General features: G+C 42.5%; 1 protein-coding gene across 2 annotated transcripts in view; it reads left to right on the top strand.

The window, feature by feature from the left end:
* alcama (activated leukocyte cell adhesion molecule a) overlaps nt 1–13036 on the top strand; it is an 88629-nt gene that overhangs the window by 72291 nt on the left and 3302 nt on the right. The window contains exons 5-15 of one of the 2 annotated variants that reach the window (XM_072658599.1): nt 830–917; nt 1008–1181; nt 3176–3300; nt 4051–4183; nt 5343–5455; nt 5624–5750; nt 6165–6286; nt 9910–10039; nt 11231–11260; nt 11622–11730; nt 12047–12173. In XM_072658599.1, coding sequence (XP_072514700.1) covers nt 830–917; nt 1008–1181; nt 3176–3300; nt 4051–4183; nt 5343–5455; nt 5624–5750; nt 6165–6286; nt 9910–10039; nt 11231–11260; nt 11622–11730; nt 12047–12137 — 1242 coding nt within the window. In that variant the 3' untranslated portion in view covers nt 12138–12173. The remainder of the gene's footprint in view (nt 1–829; nt 918–1007; nt 1182–3175; nt 3301–4050; nt 4184–5342; nt 5456–5623; nt 5751–6164; nt 6287–9909; nt 10040–11230; nt 11261–11621; nt 11731–12046; nt 12174–13036) is intronic. The other variant, XM_072658600.1, reaches the window with a different exon arrangement.

Here is a 13036-nt window from a genome sequence, read left to right as displayed (position 1 = left end):
AATTCCCTGATTGGCTCTGTACTACTTAGCCCAGTATATACAAAGCCCCGCCTCTGCATGCTTGTTTTCCGCAACCACTAACAAGCATTTTTCAAATGTACTAAGAGGGCGGGAGAGGGCGGATATGGTGTCTCCTAAAAGTCAACTTCACAGGAATTTTGTTGGAAGTCAATGTAAAAAAATTATTCCAAGTCATTTTACGGCATTTCTATTGGTCCTTTCATCATGATTCATATTGTGTCAAAGCAAAAAACAGACAAAATGGTGGTTGAACTCTTGAAGTTCTTGCAGTTCCAGGGCATGCCAAAGGTAAACGGTGCGCACAGGCTGTCCACGAAGACTCAGGCAGCCTTCATTCATTGATTCAAGGTCCAGTTCTGGCACTTGCCTGTCCACTATAGGGCACCTTCTCTTGTGGACAAGAGTGAGTCTAGGTATTTTGAGCCCCATAGTAGCCCTCCTGTCATTTCAGCCCAAATGGGAAAGTCTGGGGTGCCCAACTCCCTGATGCTAGGTACTCATAACAGCTGACCAGGAGAACTCTGCAGTCCTTGGCCTTTTGATGATAGCCAACCCATTCGTCTGGCCATAACAATTTGGCCCTTGTCAAAGTGGCTCACGTCTTCACGCCTTGCCGTTTCTTCTGCTTCCACCACATCAACCACAAGAACCAACTGTTTAATTACTGTCTAACTAACAGACCGTCCAGACCTTGACATGAACCAATGCTGTCAAAAATCAGCATTATTCTCTTCATTATTCTCTGCGCGTAATGTTTTGACTCATTATTGTATATAAACGTATGAATGTAATTGCCTCTGTGTTGCAGCTGGGAGAGTGTGTGACCACAGACGCAAACCCTCCAGCGGAAATCGTCTGGCTGAAGAATAACCAGACCCTGGTGAACGATGAGAAGAGTAAGTTGAGCATCTGCTGAGCAGAACTGAGGTGTACTTTGAGATAATGCTTTTGTCTGACTGGTATGTGGGTCAACTGTTTTTGTGCAGCGGTCATAATCAGCTCAGACGTATCGAACGACTCCGTCACCGGTTTGTTCAGCACTAAAGCTCGACTGCAGTACACAGCAGGCAAGGAGGATATGACCTCAAAGTTTGCATGCCTTGTGAGACACGTGACCGGTCCCGACCAGGTGACCATGCCTGTGACCTTCAGCATCTACTGTGAGTACAGCCAGCCAATGCTTCACACACACAAACATAATAATCATTTGCATCTTCAAATAAAGCTCTCATACACACACACACACACACACACACAGTGAAACATGAATAAACACAAGTTGCAGTCCAGAGCACCCCCTAGAGGTGTAATGCAACTCAAACTCAACTTCACATCACAGCTTCTTACTTTTATAGACTCTTACAGGGGATAGGATGTGAGTACTGGGCTGAGATCAGCAGTCATAATCAGCTCTGCCATGACAAACGACTCAGTGAGCTGTGTGTTTCCTCCTGTAGTTTGAGTATGATGAAGCTCATCTTAATCTTATTAAAAATGAGGACCTTTTGAGGAAGGCAAATCAGATTTCAGCATTGTTATGAGTATTAGGAAAGGAACATTGATATTCTGGCATCTGTCTGTGCTGTAGCTGGTTGCAGCAGAGTTTCCGTCAGTCGGAGACGATGGTTGGAGAGAGAATCGGGTAGTGTGTGAGGGACATAGACTCCCGATCACATTGCAGACCAGCCCAAGCATATTTAATATGTTCAATTTTTTTGAACTGACTCTGATTGTAGTCAGTGTATATTGGTCAGCAACTCACTCTAAACAGGTCCCGTTTGTAGCCAGTGAAAACTGAGCCTGAAATCTGCAGCTTTTTTTAGTTCAGGCACTTCTTAGGTACGTTAAATGATGCAGCAGCTACATTCTGGCGCTAGCACACGTCCGATTCTGGAGCACCATTTAAGGTGGAACGAACATCTGGCTCGTACATATGTGCTGTGCTTTTCATGTCCATCTCTGTTTTGCTCAGCTCAAATGGTGGCACGAATCTGCATCTCCTAGGTAACACCAGGCATGTGTGTTTTGGTGCGTGTTCAGTTTGGTCCAGCAACAAGTTGAAGTTTAGTCGTTTAGTGTGCAATTGGACATTTTAGTAAAAATCTGCAAAACTCAATGGGGAAAATGTGAGATACCAAACCATTTCATAATCTGCAATGACTTTAAAAGTCCTGTACTGTATCAAAGAGAAATAACCAACAAACTAGCAAAAAACTTGTGTCAGCTCCTCGAGTGTTTCCTAAAGAAAAAAAATAATATAACGAATCAAAAACTATGATCCGTTCTGAACCATTAGTTTTGTGATCTGTCAGCCCCCTATTGACAGGTAAGGACATGTTACTCTAGGGAAATAGCTGCTTTTCCCTTGAAGGCATAGTTCCAGCCAGAAAGAGTCTATATGGACTTGATTTCAAAGCCTCATTCCACAGCTCCATTGTGGAAGCATTTTGGTTTTAAGTTGAATTAGCAAGGAGGGCCAACTAGGGTCAACTAGCCGGACCGTTTCAAAACTGTTTCAAAACAGTTTCAAAACAGTGGTTTTATTTAATTTAATTGTTTGATTTATGTAGGATAGTTTTTCTAATAGTCCAATTCCAATTTCTGAATATTCTTCATTATGAAAAGTTGCTGTTTAAAAGGGTGTAAAGGGGTGTAACTGCATTATTATGTCGTTATATTATCAGTATATCAGTGGCATTAAACGATCCTAAAATGTCAATAATATTGGTTTATCACCGTTATTTCTGGGACAATATATCATCCAAAAAAACTGTTATCATGACAGGCCTATCTGACTTATTTACACATAGAAAATCAACAGCACGTTATTTACCCCATTGGTGCCCAAACATATGCATAAGCGAGTTCTTAATGCACTTTAGTTAGAGGTTTTGGGAAACACTTAATGATGTTAACTAATGAACGTTCTTAAGAACTAGTTAACGAGGTACTTCGCATCATGAAGGGTTTGGGAAGCCCTTACCCCAGATAAACAATCAGGCTGGGAGCTTTTGATACCTTAACTATAAGAAAAAAGTAAAGACAGAAAGATAAAAGCCAGAGGGATTCAGAAAGAGTATCAGTTGTGGAATGTGTGAAGCTGACCCTGTATGCTCTCTCCCTGTCCCTGTCTCTGTCTGTGTCTCCGTCTCAGACCCCACAGAAAAGGTGAGTCTGCAGGTGTTATCTACAGGACCTGTTAAGGAAGGTGACAACGTGACTCTGAAATGTCAGGCAGATGGAAACCCGCCTCCCACCAGCTTCAACTTCCACATCAAGGTGAGCCCATGCGACTCCCTACAGAACGTTGGGGCCGGATGCACCAAACTTTTCCAAAGGAAAAAATGTATGAGGGATCTTAAGAGGAAGTTCTCTTAAATTCTTAAAAATGTGGCTCTTCCATTTTTTTTCTGGAAGAAACACTTTTCTTCAGTTTCATAGCCCTTCAGTGACAGTGCCATGCAATTCTGATTAGGCTCATATTACCATGACACTCATTTGAAGTTACAGGCTTACATTATCAACTTCAACTTTCAGCCCATAACCCTTTGTGACTGTCTTAGATTAAGATCATTCTGTATAGCCACTGCACAGCAGTACAATAAAGCTTATTTCGGGCATTAGCCAGCGTCTTCAATGAATTTAGCATCTAACAGCTATGAGGTGTTGACGCTCCCTGCTGGGCTGGCATGCTTATTCCGACTGATATGCAACCATATGATATATCTGCGATCATGGCAGCCTGAGTGTTTTTTTGTGTATTATAGTACGCTAATGGAACATGCCAGTGTGTTATTTTCTTATTATTTTGATAGTATTGGACATGTACTGTATTTTATTTCATACAAGAAAACGCGACCCACCAGACCAAGTGGTCAATCCTGGCTGAGGTTAAAAGAAAAAACAGTGTACGTTTCAATTTTGGCCGGGCCATCACTTTAAGACACTTGTAAATCCACCCCAGCCTCTCTTGCATCCACCCTGTATTTATCCTCTCAGACTGTTTACTCCCTTTCCTCCTGTGTGCAGGGTAAGAAGGTCGCAGTGGCCGGCTCGGACGTGTACACTCTCTCTGGGGTGACCCGCGCTGACTCCGGCGAATACAAATGCTCTCTACCCGACAACGACAAGATGGAAGCCACAAAGACCATTGCAGTGACCTGTAAGCAGCTGCGTCCTTCTCTTATTCTACATCAGCTGTCCCTCTATCTCTCTCTTTCTGTCTCTCTCTCAATCACGCTCCGTTCCATGCTGTAGTGCTCTCATGGTGACGGCCGCGCAGGTCAGTCCGCAAATTGGTTTTTGGCAGGAGAGCGGACCCGCAGTGGAGCCGTCTGAACTTCTCCTGCTCTTTAACATCCTCTTTTATGCCACAAATTAATGCGCGGGAGACGTGCTAATCAAATTTATCTCTGCTGGGGTCAGCAGAGGTGGAAGACACTGGTCAGTCGGACTAATTAGAGTTTGTGACTCGAGCTGAACGGAGGCTGCAGCGGACGGCTACGTTTTCACACCCGGTCCACACTTAATTACTCTCTGAGGTGTGAGTGTACGTGTGCAAGTGTGTGTGTGCTTGAGTGAATGTGTAGGGGTGTGTGTGTGTGTGTGTGTGTGTGTGTGTGTATGTTTGTGTGTGCATTTAGATATCAAGGCTTTTCATTATGTGGTTTCAAAAATGATTCTTCGTAGCTACATGCTTGTATTTCACGCTGCCTCTGCTGAGTTTATGTAAATGCAGCAAAAGAAAGGAAAGGAAGTAGTGGCACCCACAGAGTGTGTCACAAAGGGCGTTAAGGTGAGCTGTTCTGTACCATCAATATAAAAGATTGATGAGCAGGAGAGAAGATCTCTCTCGCACTCATTTGATCTCTCTCTTTCAGCTTTAGTGCCATTAGAGATGGAACTGATCTAAGACCTGGGATCAGTATTGAGTTAATACCAACAGAAATACCACATACAGTTTGGTTGTGCCTGTAGCACAACATTAACTAACCTGAAGTACAGTAGGTTATATAATATTATCTAACTTCACAAGGGAATTCTTGAAAATACTTTTAGTGCTGCTTACTTTTAATTTGGGGAGTTGGCGATAAGGTGTATTGGTGGTTATCCAGCATCCTGGCTTCACTAATGCTCTTATTGCTGAATGCAATCAAATCATCACAGCATTACTCCAAAATCACATATGTATGAGAGGGTATGCGTGTGCCCTAAACTCTTCAGAAGTCTGACCCCAGTCCCCTCCACTAAACAGATTCAGTGAAAATAGTTTATAACAATAATAACAATAACCTCTCTCTTACGCTTGCTGTCTCTCTCAGACTTGGACCTGTCAGTCAGTCCCTCAGGAAAAGTGCTAAAGAAGGTTGGAGAGTCCCTGGAGGTAAAGGTGGACAAGAACGTTTCAAGTGAACCCACAGTGATCTGGACTAAGGTGAGAGCACCACTACTCCCATTCAGCACCAAAATCATCACATAACTGTATCTGCTCCTATGCATAAGTATCAACAACAGGCAGAAATGGGCTTAGACCTCAGAGGGTTAAAGAAGAGATCAAAATTCAAATCACATAGGAATGGCTAACCTGTTACTCGTCATGCAGGACAATAGCAGGCTGGAGAAACAGCCCAACTTCACAGCGCTGACATACAGCCATGCAGGTTTCTACGTGTGTGAGGTGTCTGTAGGAGGAATCAAACGCAGTGCCTCCTTCCAGCTGCTGGTAGAAGGTAATGTACATCCTGTCGCACTCCATTTTCACTCACACAGACAGCCAAGGTTTTAGAGTTGAGAAAGAATCAGCTGAATTTAACCTCATAGAGTCATATTAACTGGAAAAGTACATGATCACCACCCCATTACAACCCTGTAGTGCCATTTGCTTTTCATTTTCTTGTATTTACACTTCTGTCTCCCCTGAAAATGGCAACTTCTTTTTATATTTAGTGATCAATTCATGAGGACAGTTGCCTAAAATAAATCTCACTACATGAATGTTGCAGTTAAAATTGGCCTTTTTCTTTGAAGCTCCTAAGTTGGAGATACAGGGTTTCATTATGACAGCAGTGCTATGCGGTGAGCAGAGGCCAAGCCCTGAATGAACGGAAGGGTTATATGATGTTCTTGTTTTCTTTCTCATGCAGGCACTCCTGTGATTACGAGGTTGACGAAGAAGCGCAGCACAGACGGCAAAAATAAAGTGCTGACCTGTGAAGCAGAGGGCTCACCTCAACCCGATGTTCAGTGGAGTGTCAATGGAACTAATGTGAGTTTGACCCACTCTCGGTTCTCGTACACAGTTTTTAGCCTCTCCATTTTCGAAAATAAAATCCTTGTCTGTAGTGTTTTGGTTCCACTGAAGTCCATTAAAAGTAACAATTATTTGAATGAGCGCTTACATCATCAAGCCAGTCCAGAAAGAACCATATTGTATATTAAATGCACTGAAAAGGACCTTCTGAACAAGTGTACTGCATTAAATATGCTGTTGAGAGGGTACGGTGGTGAGTTGCACAAGCAACAACACAATGTCTAAAATACTGAAGGACCCATAGTTCTACATTTGCATTTTATTTTGTTCCCTGAGGTCCACTTATGTCGTGAGCTTGTTTTTACAAACCAAAAAACAGTCATATTCAATTTTTACAAGACCTCTTCCCAAACCTTTTTATCACTAAGAATCAAACGGTTTTGCTTTTGCAACTTTCCGAAGGGTATATGTAAATGACGTCTGTTTGGATTGACTAAACTGAAAAAGCAAAAGCAGTACAGGCTTAAACACATCTGATAACCTCAGCATGAATAGGTAGATAGAAAACTGCTGTAGCTTTCATGGCTTTACAAAATGGGCTGTTTTTGGAGCTTAATTTTCAGACTGTATGGCAACACACAAACGCACAAGCGCAGGCTTTCAGCTCAGCAGCTGTGCGCTTGACAGGGAGCATGAATGTGTGTACACAAATGATACACAGTGACGTCACTGTGTGTATATAAGTGACCCCATGAGAGCCTCTGCTTCTCCCTTGACCTTCTCTACTCTCCTCCTCTTCTGTTCTCCACACTCTTGACCGCCTTTCTTGGTGTGCGGCACTGGGCAAACACTGCGATTCTCATGCAGCCTCATTATGGATTCTCAGCAACTGCAGCTGAATAATGAGCTCAGAGATGCCAAATGGGCGTCCCTGATGTTGGGTCAACAAGAAGGCATTCAGACTTATGTGCATGTGAGTGCGTGTGCGTGTGTGTGTGTGTGCAGCCTTAGGGAGATATTGTGTGCATTAATGAAGGAATGTGAACTGCATAGAATAGCAGAAGGGTGTGTATGGGTAAAAGGGGAAGTATGAAACAGCTGAAGTGATGCACAGCTCTGCTGTCACTCATTATTACATACACTACCAGAGTTCTGAAGACTGTTGCCACAGCTTGTTAGTTCATTGCAGTTCCCATGTTAAGCTTGGCTCGTCTTATCGTGTGAAACACAGAGTATTTGTTTTCCTGTAATCGTCCATCGATGCATTAGGCATTAGGCATAGTGCCACTAGGTTTATGTTTATCTGCTCCAGAGAGTCCTATTCTTTTGGCATTACTTCTCTTAAGGGACTAGACAAGCTGAGTGTGTGCATTTTTCCATCTGTGTCAGCAATGGATGCAGCTTAAAGGAGCTGAATGCATTCATTAGAATGGGGGGTCCACAAACAGTTGGACGTATAGTGTAGAATTCATGGCACTTGCATAAAGAAGGGGAAGATAAAGGAAATGAAGTGAGAACACCCAAGAGTTTCCAAAACTGGGACCTCTAACAACCTCTGCAAAACCTGGTAGAACACCAAAACCTCCTTCCCTATCTGATAAACAACACCTTAAACTTCTCATCTCAGGGGGAGAGGAGAAAATCAAGCTTCCACTCTCACTTCAGATCTGAAAACATCCACAGGAAGTGTTTCTGTCCGTCCTTCTACTGTGAGAAAACAACTCAACACTGTAAATCTGAAAAGATATAGAGCTCATGAAGAAGCTGTCCTTGCCTGGCGTCCAGATCTCAACATCATTTAACATGGAGATCTGTTTGAATGGTCAAAAATTCTCCAACTTCTAAGACTGAACTTTGGAAATATAGAAGCATAGAAAGTCTCACAGATTTCCTCAGAGGAACTGAAAGTGACTAAAAGTGAGAATGGAAGCTGTAATGAAGGCGAAGGGCAGACTCTTAAAAATAAAGGTGCTGAAAATAGTTATTTGAGCGATGCCATAGAAGAACCACTTTTGGCTCGGTAAAGAACCATGTTTGTCATACAGATTACAGAGTGAGTGTAAAGAACCTCTTAAAGGTCTGAAGAACCAACACTAGATATAAAGATTCTTTACCAGTGAAAGCTACTTCACACTAATGTGCCTCATGGTTCTTTTTAGAGCCAAGAGTGGTTATTCTATGGCAAGAACCATCTATAGCATACACCCTAATTTAATGAGGTTAAGTGAAGCTTTGGAGTTATTTAGTGCTAAAAACATGTTTCTTCTTCTTTCCTGATGATGAGAAATGAATCAGTGGTACTTAATGATCACTTTGACTGGAGATTAGATAAACTATCAGTATATTTCAAAATGCAAACATGTCTTTTTAGTGTATTTCGATTTTGTATGGGTTCCCAGTTCAAATCATCCCCACATCTGCCTCCTACTGGCTCTAAAATGCTGCTCTTCCCTTGCGCTGCTGTAATATGGGCTTATTCTCATCGCAGTCCTTTGGAGCATCCGGGGATACAGTACACAATACCCTGCTGAAGTCATTACTGAGCATGTTTGTTGTAATAGTTCTCTGACTTTCATATTCTACAGTCGTGAGTAGGTGGGAGATTTTATGAGGTATGGATTTGGCTGCTGTGCAGAAAAGTAATACGTGGAAAAGCAGGCGGTGTGTTGGATTTGTGTGCAGCACCACAGTGATGGCATTAGTGGAATGAGAGCTGTGTACTGTCGGGTGTGTGCAGGGGATGAGCTCTGTAATGGCAGTGATGCTGGAGGGGGTTTGGTAATTTGGGAGCACAGTGGTGTGCGCAGTTTAATAGCGGCCTGATTATTGGCTCTAAGAAGTTTAGTCACACTGTGCTGGTGCCTTTCCATCCATGTGTGTATAAGAGAGTGTGTGCGTGTAGTTTCCATCAGCTCTGACTGTGCCCCGTAGGCAGGTTAGAGGAGAACAGCTGTGTGCCGTGGCCCTCTAGTGTCCACAATTCGAATTGCGGCTTTGTTGGCGATCTTGCTGTGTTGTTAAAAGGTGGAATGGGTTACAGTATGTAGTCATTTGTAGTCATTTTACATGAAATAAAAAATCATGGCACTTACTTGTCTTAGGGAGAGTGACATCGCTGTCATTCCCACTCTGGGTCTGAAACGCTGCAACTGCACTATGGAACTTTGAATTGTGGTGTTGAATTTTGGTTATACTTGTGTGAAACCCTGTAATCCTGTAATTTAGTCAGTCCATATACATCATTCACTTCAGATAGCAGCTCTATGTCTCTCATCTTGTCAAAAAATGCATGTGCACAACTGTCCATGATGTCCATAATTTGTATTTGCAGTGGAGTAAATACTCCCCAGCTGTAGGGGGAGCCCGAGAGCAACAAAAAAAAAATTCTTGCATAATGCTGCTTTAAATAAAGCAGAGCCGAATAAAATAGCTTTCATTTAAGGGATCTTCGGGCATCTTCATTCACCATCATCATCACTGTGAACAAATCTGACTTTAGAACGGAGGCATGAAACATCCTCTCCTGTATACTGACCTAACTGATCATCTGGCCTTTTTAGTGAAAACTGGACAGGGATGTATGTCAGAGTGATGAGACTGCAGGTTAATTGTGTGAAATTGTGCGTGTTCCTTTACAGGGCAAAAGCACATACATCAATGGAAAGGCCACCTACACACTGACCGTCGTTCCCAGTACGAACCTGACCGTCACTTGCCAGGTCATGAACAGTTTAGGCTCGGACAGTATGGCCATCAGCGTGTCATCCTGTAAGTACTGAAGAACTCCAGCTTCTGGTGCTGGGTTTATACTAACCCTTTGCTGTTTTAACTGCCAACCTCTAACTGCCAGACTTTCTCACTATCTCTCTCTCTCACACAAACCCATACACACACACACATACATTTATCTGGAGAGCTTTTGGGAGGCAATTAGAGCTACAGTTTGCAAAGTTTTGATTTCTACCCACAATGCATTACCATAAGCGAAGACTACACAGTGTCACAGTGGAATAAAAGGGCAACATAGTCATGCAGTAACCCAACGTCTGTAGAGCAGCACAGGGTAATCATGAGCTGCAATTATGAGTTCAACCTGAAGGTCAAGTCTCTGATACACACCAGGCTAAAAACACTGTAGCTCTTCAAATTTTGAAACATTACGAAACACTTAGGGATCTGAAATCAGTGTGTGTGTTCATGTGTGTTTGTGTGAGACACATTTCAAGGCTGTTTTCTTCTTTTTTCTAAGCGCACAGAGCATGGGATTTTCACATTTCTATCTGTCTGGGTCTAGATTTTTAGCCATTTTCTATCTACTGTATAGACTCTATATATACTCTAACATCTATCTATTTGTCTGTCTATCTATCTGTCTGTCTATCTATCGATCTATGTACCTATGTATCTGTCTATCTATATCTATTTATCTGTCTATCTTTCTGTATATGTAACTGTCTGTATACATGTCTTTCTATCTATCTATCTATCTATCTGTCTGTTTATTTATGTGTCTGTCTGTATAGCTAGTTTTCTGACTATGTAGCTAGTTGTGCTATCTGTCTATCTTGCTAGCTGTTTAGTCACTCTGTCTACCTATCTCTGTAGTTAGTCACCTGGAGGTCTATCTTGCTAGCCTCACTATTTAGCTATCTCTTGTCTATCTATCTATCTAGTTATTTAAATCTGGGTTTCTGGATCTGTTTGCGTGTGCTGGGGTGCTTGACACTCTTTCTTCTGTCCCTTTGCCTCTCAGGCCACCTCTGCATGCTAGTGGTCTTCCTCCTTACTAAATGCTGATCTACACTGAGTAAGACATACTGATCAAAATGTGAGAGTGTACATTTGAATGATTTAAAACCACAATTCGGTGGTGGACTTTTTTTGAACAATTTGGGAGGATTTTGTGATTTTGTTCAGTTTGTGCCCTTAAAGTTAATTTGATTTCATATCTGATTTCAGTAATAGACGATCATTCACAGGCTAAGCAAGGTAAGAGTTTATGATTTCATTGTTTTTTGGGTTTTTGGTAGTTAAATAGCAAATACAGTTTTAGCTAACAAAGGATAAAAGCCTGAGTTTGGCCGGGCCGTTGTGTAAGCCGCTCATGAGACTGTGCTCTCTTTCTCTTTCTCCTTTTGTGCGTCGAAGCCCAGCTGATCTTAAAGGGATGTCAAGCATCCCAGCATCAAGACAGACATTTTTCTGTCCACTTTTATTCCCTCATCTGTCAGTTGTTGGAACGAGTGCTCTGAAGGAAAAGAATTGCATGTTTAGATAGTTCTTGGATGGTGTTTCAGCCATTGTGTTTGCTTTCTTGTTGACCCGGCTTCTTCTCTGATCCTCCGCTTAGACCTGCCAGAGGATGAGGACAAGGCCAAGTTGATCGTAGGCGTGGTGGTGGGCCTACTTGTGGTGGCCGCTTTGATTGGCATTACCTACTGGCTCTACATGAAGAGAAGGTATGTAGTGTCCCCTGTGTAAAAGTAACTGAAGAAATGTACACATGACCAGGAAAGCTTATGGTATCAAATAAGAGGAACTACGCTACTAAAAATGAGTTAATTTAATCATTCTACCATCACAAAACTGATACTGTTGAATCACCAGCCACAGACCACTGTATTATTACAACCCTACTACACACCACTTAAAGGTGCACTGAGAGTGTAATACTGTCAGTCGTCAATGTCATCTGTCCTCATGCTGGATAATGGCCAATGAGGCACTGTCCACTCAGCTCTTCTGTAAAGAATAACACGTTATTGTTTCTAACAGACAAGGCACCTGGAAGACGGGCGAGAAGGAGATGGGCACCTCAGAGGAGAGCAAGAAGCTGGAGGAGAACAGTCACAGGCCAGATGTTTAGAGCAGCTCACATGACCCTGACACACACACCAAGAAGGTAAGCTCACGGTCCATCTGAACTCCTAACTGCACTTTAAATACACTCTGCAATGCTTTGCAATTAGAGAAAATAAGTAATAAGTACTAATTACACTAATGAGGCCAACACATTATCACAGATGAGCCTGGTCTGATACGTTTTCTTGTATATCTCCTGAAAGGCATGGTAGGTTTGCACCATTTACCTAGGAGATGCATCAGATCCCTGGCACCTCGACCTTGCAACTAACAGGAGCTAAAGGACCTACTATATTGTTGGTGCCAGAGACCATAGGGCATATTTATAGGTCTTGTAGAGTGAGTGGTTGGGTGGCACGTGGAGACCATCAGCATTTTAGGCAATGTTTTGGCTCATTTATGTCCTTTACACAGGAGCAGCTTTTTCAATGTATGTGTTAATGTCAGATGATGACAAGAACGCAAGGAAAGGCACCATTTTTTTTTTTATCAAATTCTAGTCATCATAAAACATCTCATCTGCTTCTATACATATGTGCTTGGACTTTACACTCCAGTGAGCTACAAAATACACTCCAGTGAGCTACAAGTGAAAAATAAACACTAGACTACACCATGCTTTTCATGCTATCACCTGCAATTCCTACACCAAAAACTACATGCGTTATGCATCATTTCTTGGCAATGTGGCATCCCCTGGCCTTACTAACAGTGGCAGGTAAGGATTACATCATTCTGTTGAGAGTTTCTGCGCATTTCTGGTGCTTCACCACCAAGCAGAACATAATACTCACATTCTCACAGTCCATGAGAACAACTGCAGGGCGAATAGGTCCAAATCTGTGTGATCGATTCAATAGATGGGACCCTGGGACACTGACTGACCAGCAAAGTCACCGAACT

The sequence above is a fragment of the Salminus brasiliensis genome, chromosome 16 (assembly GCF_030463535.1).
Source record: "Salminus brasiliensis chromosome 16, fSalBra1.hap2, whole genome shotgun sequence".
NCBI classification, from domain to species: domain Eukaryota; kingdom Metazoa; phylum Chordata; class Actinopteri; order Characiformes; family Bryconidae; genus Salminus; species Salminus brasiliensis.
This window is presented reverse-complemented; position numbering and strand designations above follow the sequence as displayed.